Here is a 16,955-nt window from a genome sequence, read left to right on the forward strand (position 1 = left end):
GTGACCTCCTGGAAGAAGAGAAATACAAGATTAAACAGGAAAGAGACACACTGGAAATGACCAAGGCTGAGATTCAATTGGAGAAAGAAGATGCAAACAAACTGTCAGAGGAGATTAAAGCACAGAAAACCAAGATGAAAGAGATGACCCTTCAGCTTGACACAGAAAGAGACCAACTTGACAACAGCATGAACAAAATATCCTTGAAACAACAAGAACAAGAGCTCAAGGAAGCTGAGCTTCAAGGGCTGCAAGAGCAAATGGAGAGCACCCAGCGCAGTGTACTTTCAGCAAGACAAGAACTGGAAGATCTGAAGAACACTCTCAACAAGCAGAAGGATGAAGTGGAAGCTGGCATGACCATCATCAGGGAAGAGAGACAACAACTCAATCAGATAAAGATGGATTTGGAGAGGGGAAGAGAAATGCTCATAACCGAAAAGCAGAAAATAAGGTCTGAGGAGGAGGACCTGGTGAACAAAATGAAACCAATGGAATTGCTCAAAGTCAAACTTCAACAGCTGAATGAAAAGATGAGTTTAGACCTGAAAAACAAAATGGACAGTCTGCAGCAGAAAAATGAAGATCTGCAAAAGCTGTACTGTGGATTGGAGCAGGGGTTAGTCCTACTCAACGACAAGAAAGAACACATGGATGGTTACACCCAGCTGTTAGACAGAGAAAGGACAAGTCTGAAAAGTCTTGTGTCAGACATGGCCACCCAGAAAGAAGAATTGGACAAACCAATGCAGCTGAAGTTGGAGGCTGACAAACTTGATCTTGAGAAACTAAAGGCAGAGCTGAGGAAAGAGAAAGATGACCTGAACGAAGAGAAGGAAATCTTGGCCAAGGAAAAACTGGAATTGGAACTGATGAGATGTGACATCCAGAAACAAAGTGACCTCCTGGAAGAAGAGAAATACAAGATTAAACAGGAAAGAGACACACTGGAAATGACCAAGGCTGAGATTCAATTGGAGAAAGAAGATGCAAACAAACTGTCAGAGGAGATTAACGCACAGAAAACCAAGATGAAAGAGATGACCCTTCAGCTTGACACAGAAAGAGACCAACTTGACAACAGCATGAACAAAATATCCTTGAAACAACAAGAACAAGAGCTCAAGGAAGCTGAGCTTCAAGTGCTGCAAGAGCAAATGGAGAGCACCCAGCGCAGTGTACTTTCAGCAAGACAAGAACTGGAAGATCTGAAGAACACTCTCAACAAGCAGAAGGATGAAGTGGAAGCTGGCATGACCATCATCAGGGAAGAGAGACAACAACTCAATCAGATAAAGATGGATTTGGAGAGGGGAAGAGAAATGCTCATAACCGAAAAGCAGAAAATAAGGTCTGAGGAGGAGGACCTGGTGAACAAAATGAAACCAATGGAATTGCTCAAAGTCAAACTTCAACAGCTGAATGAAAAGATGAGTTTAGACCTGAAAAACAAAATGGACAGTCTGCAGCAGAAAAATGAAGATCTGCAAAAGCTGTACTGTGGATTGGAGCAGGGGTTAGTCCTACTCAACGACAAGAAAGAACACATGGATGGTTACACCCAGCTGTTAGACAGAGAAAGGACAAGTCTGAAAAGTCTTGTGTCAGACATGGCCACCCAGAAAGAAGAATTGGACAAACCAATGCAGCTGAAGTTGGAGGCTGACAAACATGATCTTGAGAAACTAAAGGCAGAGCTGAGGAAAGAGAAAGATGACCTGAACGAAGAGAAGGAAATCTTGGCCAAGGAAAAACTGGAATTGGAACTGATGAGATGTGACATCCAGAAACAAAGTGACCTCCTGGAAGAAGAGAAATACAAGATTAAACAGGAAAGAGACACACTGGAAATGACCAAGGCTGAGATTCAATTGGAGAAAGAAGATGCAAACAAACTGTCAGAGGAGATTAAAGCACAGAAAACCAAGATGAAAGAGATGACCCTTCAGCTTGACACAGAAAGAGACCAACTTGACAACAGCATGAACAAAATATCCTTGAAACAACAAGAACAAGAGCTCAAGGAAGCTGAGCTTCAAGGGCTGCAAGAGCAAATGGAGAGCACCCAGCGCAGTGTACTTTCAGCAAGACAAGAACTGGAAGATCTGAAGAACACTCTCAACAAGCAGAAGGATGAAGTGGAAGCTGGCATGACCATCATCAGGGAAGAGAGACAACAACTCAATCAGATAAAGATGGATTTGGAGAGGGGAAGAGAAATGCTCATAACCGAAAAGCAGAAAATAAGGTCTGAGGAGGAGGACCTGGTGAACAAAATGAAACCAATGGAATTGCTCAAAGTCAAACTTCAACAGCTGAATGAAAAGATGAGTTTAGACCTGAAAAACAAAATGGACAGTCTGCAGCAGAAAAATGAAGATCTGCAAAAGCTGTACTGTGGATTGGAGCAGGGGTTAGTCCTACTCAACGACAAGAAAGAACACATGGATGGTTACACCCAGCTGTTAGACAGAGAAAGGACAAGTCTGAAAAGTCTTGTGTCAGACATGGCCACCCAGAAAGAAGAATTGGACAAACCAATGCAGCTGAAGTTGGAGGCTGACAAACATGATCTTGAGAAACTAAAGGCAGAGCTGAGGAAAGAGAAAGATGACCTGAACGAAGAGAAGGAAATCTTGGCCAAGGAAAAACTGGAATTGGAACTGATGAGATGTGACATCCAGAAACAAAGTGACCTCCTGGAAGAAGAGAAATACAAGATTAAACAGGAAAGAGACACACTGGAAATGACCAAGGCTGAGATTCAATTGGAGAAAGAAGATGCAAACAAACTGTCAGAGGAGATTAAAGCACAGAAAACCAAGATGAAAGAGATGACCCTTCAGCTTGACACAGAAAGAGACCAACTTGACAACAGCATGAACAAAATATCCTTGAAACAACAAGAACAAGAGCTCAAGGAAGCTGAGCTTCAAGGGCTGCAAGAGCAAATGGAGAGCACCCAGCGCAGTGTACTTTCAGCAAGACAAGAACTGGAAGATCTGAAGAACACTCTCAACAAGCAGAAGGATGAAGTGGAAGCTGGCATGACCATCATCAGGGAAGAGAGACAACAACTCAATCAGATAAAGATGGATTTGGAGAGGGGAAGAGAAATGCTCATAACCGAAAAGCAGAAAATAAGGTCTGAGGAGGAGGACCTGGTGAACAAAATGAAACCAATGGAATTGCTCAAAGTCAAACTTCAACAGCTGAATGAAAAGATGAGTTTAGACCTGAAAAACAAAATGGACAGTCTGCAGCAGAAAAATGAAGATCTGCAAAAGCTGTATTCTGGATTGGAGCAGGGGTTAGTCCTACTCAACGACAAGAAAGAACACATGGATGGTTACACCCAGCTGTTAGACAGAGAAAGGACAAGTCTGAAAAGTCTTGTGTCAGACATGGCCACCCAGAAAGAAGAATTGGACAAACCAATGCAGCTGAAGTTGGAGGCTGACAAACTTGATCTTGAGAAACTAAAGGCAGAGCTGAGGAAAGAGAAAGATGACCTGAACGAAGAGAAGGAAATCTTGGCCAAGGAAAAACTGGAATTGGAACTGATGAGATGTGACATCCAGAAACAAAGTGACCTCCTGGAAGAAGAGAAATACAAGATTAAACAGGAAAGAGACACACTGGAAATGACCAAGGCTGAGATTCAATTGGAGAAAGAAGATGCAAACAAACTGTCAGAGGAGATTAAAGCACAGAAAACCAAGATGAAAGAGATGACCCTTCAGCTTGACACAGAAAGAGACCAACTTGACAACAGCATGAACAAAATATCCTTGAAACAACAAGAACAAGAGCTCAAGGAAGCTGAGCTTCAAGGGCTGCAAGAGCAAATGGAGAGCACCCAGCGCAGTGTACTTTCAGCAAGACAAGAACTGGAAGATCTGAAGAACAATCTCAACAAGCAGAAGGATGAAGTGGAAGCTGGCATGACCATCATCAGGGAAGAGAGACAACAACTCAATCAGATAAAGATGGATTTGGAGAGGGGAAGAGAAATGCTCATAACCGAAAAGCAGAAAATAAGGTCTGAGGAGGAGGACCTGGTGAACAAAATGAAACCAATGGAATTGCTCAAAGTCAAACTTCAACAGCTGAATGAAAAGATGAGTTTAGACCTGAAAAACAAAATGGACAGTCTGCAGCAGAAAAATGAAGATCTGCAAAAGCTGTACTCTGGATTGGAGCAGGGGTTAGTCCTACTCAACGACAAGAAAGAACACATGGATGGTTACACCCAGCTGTTAGACAGAGAAAGGACAAGTCTGAAAAGTCTTGTGTCAGACATGGCCACCCAGAAAGAAGAATTGGACAAACCAATGCAGCTGAAGTTGGAGGCTGACAAACTTGATCTTGAGAAACTAAAGGCAGAGCTGAGGAAAGAGAAAGATGACCTGAACGAAGAGAAGGAAATCTTGGCCAAGGAAAAACTGGAATTGGAACTGCTGAGATGTGACATCCAGAAACAAAGTGACCTCCTGGAAGAAGAGAAATACAAGATTAAACAGGAAAGAGACACACTGGAAATGACCAAGGCTGAGATTCAATTGGAGAAAGAAGATGCAAACAAACTGTCAGAGGAGATTAACGCACAGAAAACCAAGATGAAAGAGATGACCCTTCAGCTTGACACAGAAAGAGACCAACTTGACAACAGCATGAACAAAATATCCTTGAAACAACAAGAACAAGAGCTCAAGGAAGCTGAGCTTCAAGCGCTGCAAGAGCAAATGGAGAGCACCCAGCGCAGTGTACTTTCAGCAAGACAAGAACTGGAAGATCTGAAGAACACTCTCAACAAGCAGAAGGATGAAGTGGAAGCTGGCATGACCATCATCAGGGAAGAGAGACAACAACTCAATCAGATAAAGATGGATTTGGAGAGGGGAAGAGAAATGCTCATAACCGAAAAGCAGAAAATAAGGTCTGAGGAGGAGGACCTGGTGAACAAAATGAAACCAATGGAATTGCTCAAAGTCAAACTTCAACAGCTGAATGAAAAGATGAGTTTAGACCTGAAAAACAAAATGGACAGTCTGCAGCAGAAAAATGAAGATCTGCAAAAGCTGTACTGTGGATTGGAGCAGGGGTTAGTCCTACTCAACGACAAGAAAGAACACATGGATGGTTACACCCAGCTGTTAGACAGAGAAAGGACAAGTCTGAAAAGTCTTGTGTCAGACATGGCCACCCAGAAAGAAGAATTGGACAAACCAATGCAGCTGAAGTTGGAGGCTGACAAACTTGATCTTGAGAAACTAAAGGCAGAGCTGAGGAAAGAGAAAGATGACCTGAACGAAGAGAAGGAAATCTTGGCCAAGGAAAAACTGGAATTGGAACTGATGAGATGTGACATCCAGAAACAAAGTGACCTCCTGGAAGAAGAGAAATACAAGATTAAACAGGAAAGAGACACACTGGAAATGACCAAGGCTGAGATTCAATTGGAGAAAGAAGATGCAAACAAACTGTCAGAGGAGATTAACGCACAGAAAACCAAGATGAAAGAGATGACCCTTCAGCTTGACACAGAAAGAGACCAACTTGACAACAGCATGAACAAAATATCCTTGAAACAACAAGAACAAGAGCTCAAGGAAGCTGAGCTTCAAGTGCTGCAAGAGAAAATGGAGAGCACCCAGCGCAGTGTACTTTCAGCAAGACAAGAACTGGAAGATCTGAAGAACAATCTCAACAAGCAGAAGGATGAAGTGGAAGCTGGCATGACCATAATCAGGGAAGAGAGACAACAACTCAATCAGATAAAGATGGATTTGGAGAGGGGAAGAGAAATGCTCATAACCAAAAACCAGAAAATAAGGTCTGAGGAGGAGGACCTGGTGAACAAAATGAAACCAATGGAATTGCTCAAAGTCAAACTTCAACAGCTGAATGAAAAGATGAATTTAGACCTGAAAAACAAAATGGACAGTCTGCAGCAGAAAAATGAAGATCTGCAAAAGCTGTACTGTGGATTGGAGCAGGGCTTAGTCCTACTCAACAGCAAGAAAGAACACATGGATGGTTACACCCAGCTGTTAGACAGAGAAAGGACAAGTCTGAAAAGTCTTGTGTCAGACATGGCCACCCAGAAAGAAGAATTGGACAAACCAATGCAGCTGAAGTTGGAGGCTGACAAACATGATCTTGAGAAACTAAAGGCAGAGCTGAGGAAAGAGAAAGATGACCTGAACGAAGAGAAGGAAATCTTGGCCAAGGAAAAACTGGAATTGGAACTGATGAGATGTGACATCCAGAAACAAAGTGACCTCCTGGAAGAAGAGAAATACAAGATTAAACAGGAAAGAGACACACTGGAAATGACCAAGGCTGAGATTCAATTGGAGAAAGAAGATGCAAACAAACTGTCAGAGGAGATTAACGCACAGAAAACCAAGATGAAAGAGATGACCCTTCAGCTTGACACAGAAAGAGACCAACTTGACAACAGCATGAACAAAATATCCTTGAAACAACAAGAACAAGAGCTCAAGGAAGCTGAGCTTCAAGTGCTGCAAGAGCAAATGGAGAGCACCCAGCGCAGTGTACTTTCAGCAAGACAAGAACTGGAAGATCTGAAGAACAATCTCAACAAGCAGAAGGATGAAGTGGAAGCTGGCATGACCATCATCAGGGAAGAGAGACAACAACTCAATCAGATAAAGATGGATTTGGAGAGGGGAAGAGAAATGCTCATAACCGAAAAGCAGAAAATAAGGTCTGAGGAGGAGGACCTGGTGAACAAAATGAAACCAATGGAATTGCTCAAAGTCAAACTTCAACAGCTGAATGAAAAGATGAGTTTAGACCTGAAAAACAAAATGGACAGTCTGCAGCAGAAAAATGAAGATCTGCAAAAGCTATACTGTGGATTGGAGCAGGGGTTAGTCCTACTCAACGACAAGAAAGAACACATGGATGGTTACACCCAGCTGTTAGACAGAGAAAGGACAAGTCTGAAAAGTCTTGTGTCAGACATGGCCACCCAGAAAGAAGAATTGGACAAACCAATGCAGCTAAAGTTGGAGGCTGACAAACTTGATCTTGAGAAACTACAGGCAGAGCTGAGGAAAGAGAAAGATGACCTGAACGAAGAGAAGGAAATCTTGGCCAAGGAAAAACTGGAATTGGAACTGATGAGATGTGACATCCAGAAACAAAGTGACCTCCTGGAAGAAGAGAAATACAAGATTAAACAGGAAAGAGACACACTGGAAATGACCAAGGCTGAGATTCAATTGGAGAAAGAAGATGCAAACAAACTGTCAGAGGAGATTAACGCACAGAAAACCAAGATGAAAGAGATGACCCTTCAGCTTGACACAGAAAGAGACCAACTTGACAACAGCATGAACAAAATATCCTTGAAACAACAAGAACAAGAGCTCAAGGAAGCTGAGCTTCAAGTGCTGCAAGAGAAAATGGAGAGCACCCAGCGCAGTGTACTTTCAGCAAGACAAGAACTGGAAGATCTGAAGAACACTCTCAACAAGCAGAAGGATGAAGTGGAAGCTGGCATGACCATCATCAGGGAAGAGAGACAACAACTCAATCAGATAAAGATGGATTTGGAGAGGGGAAGAGAAATGCTCATAACCGAAAAGCAGAAAATCAGGTCTGAGGAGGAGGACCTGGTGAACAAAATGAAACCAATGGAATTGCTCAAAGTCAAACTTCAACAGCTGAATGAAAAGATGAGTTTAGACCTGAAACACAAAATGGACAGTCTGCAGCAGAAAAATGAAGATCTGCAAAAGCTGTATTCTGCATTGGAGCAGGGGTTAGTCCTACTCAACGACAAGAAAGAACACATGGATGGTTACACCCAGCTGTTAAACAGAGAAAGGACAAGTCTGAAAAGTCTTGTGTCAGACATGGCCACCCAGAAAGAAGAATTGGACAAACCAATGCAGCTGAAGTTGGAGGCTGACAAACTTGATCTTGAGAAACTAAAGGCAGAGCTGAGGAAAGAGAAAGATGACCTGAACGAAGAGAAGGAAATCTTGGCCAAGGAAAAACTGGAATTGGAACTGATGAGATGTGACATCCAGAAACAAAGTGACCTCCTGGAAGAAGAGAAATACAAGATTAAACAGGAAAGAGACACACTGGAAATGACCAAGGCTGAGATTCAATTGGAGAAAGAAGATGCAAACAAACTGTCAGAGGAGATTAACGCACAGAAAACCAAGATGAAAGAGATGACCCTTCAGCTTGACACAGAAAGAGACCAACTTGACAACAGCATGAACAAAATATCCTTGAAACAACAAGAACAAGAGCTCAAGGAAGCTGAGCTCCAAGCGCTGCAAGAGAAAATGGAGAGCACCCAGCGCAGTGTACTTTCAGCAAGACAAGAACTGGAAGATCTGAAGAACAATCTCAACAAGCAGAAGGATGAAGTGGAAGCTGGCATGACCATCATCAGGGAAGAGAGACAACAACTCAATCAGATAAAGATGGATTTGGAGAGGGGAAGAGAAATGCTCATAACCGAAAAGCAGAAAATAAGGTCTGAGGAGGAGGACCTGGTGAACAAAATGAAACCAATGGAATTGCTCAAAGTCAAACTTCAACAGCTGAATGAAAAGATGAGTTTAGACCTGAAACACAAAATGGACAGTCTGCAGCAGAAAAATGAAGATCTGCAAAAGCTGTACTTCTGGATTGGAGCAGGGGTTAGTCCTACTCAACGACAAGAAAGAACACATGGATGGTTACACCCAGCTGTTAGACAGAGAAAGGACAAGTCTGAAAAGTCTTGTGTCAGACATGGCCACCCAGAAAGAAGAATTGGACAAACCAATGCAGCTAAAGTTGGAGGCTGACAAACTTGATCTTGAGAAACTAAAGGCAGAGCTGAGGAAAGAGAAAGATGACCTGAACGAAGAGAAGGAAATCTTGGCCAAGGAAAAACTGGAATTGGAACTGATGAGATGTGACATCCAGAAACAAAGTGACCTCCTGGAAGAAGAGAAATACAAGATTAAACAGGAAAGAGACACACTGGAAATGACCAAGGCTGAGATTCAATTGGAGAAAGAAGATGCAAACAAACTGTCAGAGGAGATTAACGCACAGAAAACCAAGATGAAAGAGATGACCCTTCAGCTTGACACAGAAAGAGACCAACTTGACAACAGCATGAACAAAATATCCTTGAAACAACAAGAACAAGAGCTCAAGGAAGCTGAGCTCCAAGCGCTGCAAGAGAAAATGGAGAGCACCCAGCGCAGTGTACTTTCAGCAAGACAAGAACTGGAAGATCTGAAGAACAATCTCAACAAGCAGAAGGATGAAGTGGAAGCTGGCATGACCATCATCAGGGAAGAGAGACAACAACTCAATCAGATAAAGATGGATTTGGAGAGGGGAAGAGAAATGCTCATAACCGAAAAGCAGAAAATAAGGTCTGAGGAGGAGGACCTGGTGAACAAAATGAAACCAATGGAATTGCTCAAAGTCAAACTTCAACAGCTGAATGAAAAGATGAGTTTAGACCTGAAAAACAAAATGGACAGTCTGCAGCAGAAAAATGAAGATCTGCAAAAGCTGTACTCTGGATTGGAGCAGGGGTTAGTCCTACTCAACGACAAGAAAGAACACATGGATGGTTACACCCAGCTGTTAGACAGAGAAAGGACAAGTCTGAAAAGTCTTGTGTCAGACATGGCCACCCAGAAAGAAGAATTGGACAAACCAATGCAGCTGAAGTTGGAGGCTGACAAACTTGATCTTGAGAAACTAAAGGCAGAGCTGAGGAAAGAGAAAGATGACCTGAACGAAGAGAAGGAAATCTTGGCCAAGGAAAAACTGGAATTGGAACTGATGAGATGTGACATCCAGAAACAAAGTGACCTCCTGGAAGAAGAGAAATACAAGATTAAACAGGAAAGAGACACACTGGAAATGACCAAGGCTGAGATTCAATTGGAGAAAGAAGATGCAAACAAACTGTCAGAGGAGATTAACGCACAGAAAACCAAGATGAAAGAGATGACCCTTCAGCTTGACACAGAAAGAGACCAACTTGACAACAGCATGAACAAAATATACATGAAACAACAAGAACAAGAGCTCAAGGAAGCTGAGCTTCAAGTGCTGCAAGAGAAAATGGAGAGCACCCAGCGCAGTGTACTTTCAGCAAGACAAGAACTGGAAGATCTGAAGAACAATCTCAACAAGCAGAAGGATGAAGTGGAAGCTGGCATGACCATCATCAGGGAAGAGAGACAACAACTCAATCAGATAAAGATGGATTTGGAGAGGGGAAGAGAAATGCTCATAACCGAAAAGCAGAAAATAAGGTCTGAGGAGGAGGACCTGGTGAACAAAATGAAACCAATGGAATTGCTCAAAGTCAAACTTCAACAGCTGAATGAAAAGATGAGTTTAGACCTGAAAAACAAAATGGACAGTCTGCAGCAGAAAAATGAAGATCTGCAAAAGCTGTACTTCTGGATTGGAGCAGGGGTTAGTCCTACTCAACGACAAGAAAGAACACATGGATGGTTACACCCAGCTGTTAGACAGAGAAAGGACAAGTCTGAAAAGTCTTGTGTCAGACATGGCCACCCAGAAAGAAGAATTGGACAAACCAATGCAGCTGAAGTTGGAGGCTGACAAACTTGATCTTGAGAAACTAAAGGCAGAGCTGAGGAAAGAGAAAGATGACCTGAACGAAGAGAAGGAAATCTTGGCCAAGGAAAAACTGGAATTGGAACTGATGAGATGTGACATCCAGAAACAAAGTGACCTCCTGGAAGAAGAGAAATACAAGATTAAACAGGAAAGAGACACACTGGAAATGACCAAGGCTGAGATTCAATTGGAGAAAGAAGATGCAAACAAACTGTCAGAGGAGATTAACGCACAGAAAACCAAGATGAAAGAGATGACCCTTCAGCTTGACACAGAAAGAGACCAACTTGACAACAGCATGAACAAAATATCCTTGAAACAACAAGAACAAGAGCTCAAGGAAGCTGAGCTTCAAGTGCTGCAAGAGAAAATGGAGAGCACCCAGCGCAGTGTACTTTCAGCAAGACAAGAACTGGAAGATCTGAAGAACAATCTCAACAAGCAGAAGGATGAAGTGGAAGCTGGCATGACCATCATCAGGGAAGAGAGACAACAACTCAATCAGATAAAGATGGATTTGGAGAGGGGAAGAGAAATGCTCATAACCGAAAAGCAGAAAATAAGGTCTGAGGAGGAGGACCTGGTGAACAAAATGAAACCAATGGAATTGCTCAAAGTCAAACTTCAACAGCTGAATGAAAAGATGAGTTTAGACCTGAAACACAAAATGGACAGTCTGCAGCAGAAAAATGAAGATCTGCAAAAGCTGTACTCTGGATTGGAGCAGGGGTTAGTCCTACTCAACAGCAAGAAAGAACACATGGATGGTTACACCCAGCTGTTAGACAGAGAAAGGACAAGTCTGAAAAGTCTTGTGTCAGACATGGCCACCCAGAAAGAAGAATTGGACAAACCAATGCAGCTTAAGTTGGAGGCTGACAAACTTGATCTTGAGAAACTAAAGGCAGAGCTGAGGAAAGAGAAAGATGACCTGAACGAAGAGAAGGAAATCTTGGTCAAGGAAAAACTGGAATTGGAACTGGAAAAAGATCAAATGAAGAAACATTGGATCAAAGATATATTTGACAAGGCAGTTCAAACAGAATGTTTTTCAAAAATATGTGCACAGGATTATGATGCCACTCAACATGATTTGTACTTCCATACTACAATGTCTGAATGTGAGGATGATTTTAGGCAGTCATGTGATATGTTAGAAACAGAACCTTTTGAACATCAATGTGATGATAAGGAGGACCAAGACTTGTCTTCTAATAGAGATAACAAAAATTTCAAGAAACATCAGGATCTTTCACCGATGCTACAAGTGAATGATGAAGCTGAAAAACATCAGAAACTTAAACCCACAGCACTCCTCAACGTGGCAGAAGAGCATGAACGTCTCTTGGAAGAGAAATCATTACACTGGGATAGTTTACAAAACATCTGGAGGGAAAACCAAAGTGAGCAGAAAGAGATCAATCAGATGACGAGCAGGAGTGATGAGTTAAGAAATAACCTGGCTCGAAGAGTACAGGTAATAAATCAGATTGTCAGGGGAACAGGGTTACAGAAAGCATTTGACAAAAAAAAGCTAAAACAAAAAACTTTGGATAGGGAACTTCAATACTACCAAGAGAAAGACCACAAAACACTCACTGAAAAATACACAGTGCTCCAACAACTTAAGGCTCAGATGCTCAGTGAGATTGAGAGACTGAACTTCAATAAAAAAGTGTGCAGGACCCTGATAACAAGCAACAATCAAACATCAGATGAGATTGCAACTGCAGGAAAAGCAACAAATCAAGCCTCTACACAAACAAATGCAGAGAAGACAATGGTAAAAATGACTGAAGCCGCCACAGGGACAAATAGCAGACGCCTTTGTCAATTATGGCACTGCTGCTCTGGATACTGCTGTGCCTGCTGTAAGACTGTGCACCAAAAGTAGAAATGAGATTGGCTGACAGGTGTTTCTGTAACTTACAACATGTGTATAAATTTCTCACGTGACATACAAGCCTGTGCCTTTTAAATCAGGTAATTTTGCCAGATGTTCAAAATTGTATCTGTTTAAGTTCATACAATTGAAAAATTTAAAATTGCTTTCTTCTTTAAGTTTTCTTGTCATAAAGATTGTAATTATGTATGTTATGCTAATTATGTGAGATACAAGAGTAACTGCTTCATTTTCAGTTTGTGGTTCCTACTTAGAACCTAATATTAAAGGGTTTTGTAATACCACATAATTGCTGAAAATCTTGAATATTAAAGATTACGCTTCATTGAACTCATTGAAAACGTTTTTCTAGGTTTTTGTTGAAATGCTATTTTTACTTTTATTATTTAATCTTTCTTTGTTAAAATTATTTACCTAAATAATGTGTTTACAAATCGGGGAAAAAATCCAACTGATACAACTTCTTCAAAGCATTAATGAGTTCCACTTGTAAAAGTTCTAAAATGTTTTAATGTTTGGCAAAAAATAAACTAGTGTTTTTAATTATTTCTCAATCCGAACCTTTTTTGAAATAAAGAATTTATTACATATTTTTCTGTTTTTTATTTTTTTTTTAATTAATAGTTTATTGTTCTTTGCATAGTGAACAAGCATAAAGAAGCAGTGGCATCCTGAATGACAAAGACCATATCAGAACTTTTGAATAGGATCAATCTTCTGTGCAATTCGACTCTGTAAAGGGCACCTGTAAGTCAGTTTCCCATGATGATTTAAGGGACAATTTGAGGGAGAAACAAGTTTGTATTAGTTGGTGTCTTGATTGTAGGAACTCCCATAATTGATTGTGTGGAAGGTTAAATTTCTTATTTTTTTGTGCTCTGAGGGCCTGTCATTAAAGTTGTGGGTGTACTGATTGTTCAGAAGTTCCAAGTTAGACACAGAAATGTAATTCACCATGGTGGGGGAAAACGCCATCCGTTCCGACTCAACTCTTTGGAATACGTGGCGCTGTTGGATGTTGTTGATCACAAACCTCACAGATCAGGCACTTATCAAAGTCACGGCTTATGTGTCCCATGCGAAGGCATCAAAAACAAGTTATTTTGTCTTTTAGAAAGCAGATCTTTTCTCTGTGCTTCTTACATTGGAACTGTTGTCATTTCTTCAAAAGGTGAGCATGTGAATGGCAGTGACAATACAAAATCTCCCTTTTCTTGGAGCCTTTTTTAAAAGCCTTTTCTTCAGATGAATCCACTTATGTTACTGTTGTGGCAAAACTGCTCCCTTTCCCTCTGCTGAACTTCAACTGTAGCTTGAATTTGTTGGAGGATCTTAAGTCGGCTGTATGTTGTACTACACGTGCTTATATATATGTATATGCATATGAGTATATGTATATATGTATATATGTATATATGTATAGATAGATAGATAGATAGATAGATAGATAGATAGATAGATAGATAGATAGATAGATAGATAGATAGATAGATAGATATACAAAAGCAAAGGGAACCTCTTATTTTCTGTATTATTTCATGGACCTTACAGTCACATTGATCTGAATTTTTTCCATGCTGCCTAAATGGTGCCCCCTGGGGGCCAAAGCTGTCACTGCAACCAATTGTTCTGCTGGATTAATTATTGCAGACAGGATGGTATGTATTCACGTCTGCCTACAGCCACTATATCAGGACTCACATCTGTAGTTCTCTCAAATCTTCATCAACTTCCCCAGCCATGCGTTCCTGAGCATGTTGTTTATCCTTATTTATTTGCATTACTTTGTCCCATTTGAGCAAACTATCAATTCAGAAGTAACTTTGTTGGAAATTAGGTTGTTAGTAGTTCTGTTGTTGTTTAATTGATATTAATTGTGAAAAATATTGTTGATACTACAGAAACCATGGCTGTGGATGGAAAATAAATCTGCAAAGTACAAACCTTGTCACCATCCCTTTAATTTGGGACTTTTGGGGGGGCAGCCAACGCTTAATAACCAAACAGGTTTTAATATGGTCCTTCGAGCCAGAAGCTGATTACCTAAAGTTTAGACAATGGAAATGCAAGAAGATATGAGAAGTCAGCAGGATGATAACAATGAAACTGAATCTGCTCATCACCAGGGGGTGCTAATGAATCTGATGACAGTGATTCTTATCAATCCCTCTCTTCGCATGAAATAAATACAAAGCAGGATGTTGATGTGGAAGTTAAACGTGGTCAGATAAGGGCTCAGGCACATCTGGGGGGAGCATCCACCCAACACCTGAAATCAAATCATGCATCAGATCATGTTGTCAGGCCAAAATGAGACAAAGGGATAAATATAAACCTACAGACCTTGACGAGCATATTGATTCAGCAGAGTAGAACTTTACTACTTACAAGCTTGTCAGGCTACCCATTACAGACATCTGGTGGAGAGAGGAATGAATTGCGGTTTGAAGGAAGTTGTAGGGAGAACCTTATGAATAGAAACAACCTCTGAGGACTATTACAAAAATATAATTAATTCCCTCTGGTGACACAGGAGTGATGAGCACATTTGAACAATTAAGTACCCTATATTCTTTATAGAGGATAAATAGAAAAATAAATGAATTTATGAATACATAAATAACTCATAAACTGGATGCCTTGTTTTGATTATTAAAAAAGGGAAGCGAGTGGACACCGGCTCCGTTATAAACTCATGTTTTACAATATTTGAATACAACAACTTTAAATCTTTGATTGGAAGAATATGTCATGCTGATAGACAGGTGAACCCATTATTTGGCCAAGCTGCCAAAAGTATGCATTCACCCTTTGAGTTTCTTTTATGACTCTATAAGAGTCGGAAACTGTTGCCAGCACATATTTTGGACTGTGTTGATGCGATACTTACAAAAAATTTGACATGTGGTAGCCTCCATAAAGGAAAAACAGGCAGATGCATATTTTGGTAGACAGAAACCGTTTGGCAGATTAAAACCAAAGCTACTGAAAAATGCATGCACCCATCAAGTTAGTTTGGAGACTCTTTTTGACATTTGGTACTTTTGATACATTTTGACATTTGGAAGTCATTTTGAAGGAACAACAGGTTACTGCTTACTCTGGAAAAACTTCCACAATGCGAAAAAAAACATGCACCCTTTAAGTTTCTTTAATGTCTCCCTTAAGTTTAAAAAGCTCATATTTTGGTCTGTGTTTGTGCAATATGTATATCTATAATGACACATAGTAGCCATGTTAGCTTCATGTGATAGTCTTTAATGCTGAATAACAGTTAGATGCAAAATTTGGCAGATAAAATCCAAGCTTCTGAAAAATGCCTCCACATGTAAAGATACTTGAATGATTCTTCATATCATTAAAATATCACTATTTTATTTAGCATATTAAACGTGGTCTGAAAGGGTAGGGGTTGATTGATGTTATATTTACAAATGTGCACTCCAATAATTCTACAGTGTAACTTTTTTAATCAACCACATGATTTCAGTTGCTCTTGTTTGTTTACTTCACTGTGTTGATATGAGCTACATGATGCAAAACACTCGAATACCACCAAACACATAGTAGCACAGTTAAATTTAATTGATCCATTGAAGTTTTCTGCATTGAAAAAGGCTTCAGTCACACATTAAGGTTAAAAGGCTGTTTCTACTAGGTCTATTCACCATAAATGACACAATGCGATATAAACTATAGATTTCAGATCATTTTTCATCACTGTTCAGCCTCACAAATAAGAATTTTGTCAATTTTAGTGCACTAAGTGCAATTTAGTGCAATTTCAGTCCGAGTAACATGTTTACATTTGTTTCAAAAGCCTAACTCGGACATGCGCAAATAATCAACATTTTTAAACTTTGTGTAACCAAAAAGAACACTTCCTAGTGATCAATTAGCGCTGTTGATCCCTCAGGTTTGTGCTCAGATGGTGAAAGGGAAGACAAGACTTTTCAGAGACTTTGTGAATCAGGTATAATTGTTCTTGCTAAATATTAACAAGGCAGCAAGTAATACGATATGGCCCATTTTCCCCCATATTCCCAAAGTACTTGATTGCAGCTTACGAGCCAACGATTGTGTTTTGGCCGCACAGGAGGCAGACAGATTTGAGCAAGGCTGCTCCCTGGCAGCACTTTCCGTTAAGAGGTAGTGTTGAAACCTCAGTGAAGCTTCCTTGTGTCTGCTACTGTGTACACTAAACTCCACCATCTGTAACAGATAATGGGACAAGGAAGTGTTGTCTGCTTACATAACACAATACATTTAATCCTATGAACATGATAAAGCGGCAGAAGGCTGCACACTTTCTGTGTGTATACAAGCCTTTGACTTTTGCTAATGAAGGGCATTATGTGTGGTATGAAAATTGATTTTTGCTTGTACATTGAAAGCA

The 16,955-nt window shown here is 40.6% G+C and overlaps 3 protein-coding genes across 3 annotated transcripts; all 3 read left to right on the plus strand.

Moving 5' to 3' along the window:
- Positions 1–19: 19 nt before the first annotated feature.
- On the plus strand, positions 20–8,690 carry LOC117812708 (centromere-associated protein E-like; the record flags this gene model as incomplete). The annotated part of the gene is made up of 1 exon (XM_034683615.1): positions 20–8,690. A coding segment is annotated over exon 1 (8,634 nt), but the record flags the coding sequence as incomplete, so codon positions are not given.
- Position 8,691: 1 nt separating this feature from the next.
- LOC117812710 (titin homolog) lies at positions 8,692–10,485 on the plus strand (the record flags this gene model as incomplete). Its single annotated transcript, XM_034683616.1, has 1 exon — positions 8,692–10,485. A coding segment is annotated over exon 1 (1,761 nt), but the record flags the coding sequence as incomplete, so codon positions are not given.
- A 1-nt stretch (position 10,486) lies between these two features.
- On the plus strand, positions 10,487–13,114 carry LOC117812987 (titin homolog). Its single transcript, XM_034684001.1, has one exon. It carries the CDS (start codon positions 10,520–10,522, stop codon positions 12,548–12,550), a length of 2,031 nt encoding a protein of 676 aa, XP_034539892.1. The 5' UTR covers positions 10,487–10,519; the 3' UTR covers positions 12,551–13,114.
- Positions 13,115–16,955: the final 3,841 nt, after the last annotated feature.

The sequence above is a fragment of the Notolabrus celidotus genome, chromosome 5, assembly GCF_009762535.1.
Source record: "Notolabrus celidotus isolate fNotCel1 chromosome 5, fNotCel1.pri, whole genome shotgun sequence".
Taxonomy (NCBI): domain Eukaryota; kingdom Metazoa; phylum Chordata; class Actinopteri; order Labriformes; family Labridae; genus Notolabrus; species Notolabrus celidotus.

Excerpts from the sequence above, each read along its gene's own strand:
- LOC117812987 (XM_034684001.1), top strand. The coding sequence starts at position 10,520 with ATGGATGGTTACACCCAGCTGTTAGACAGAGAAAGGACAAGTCTGAAA.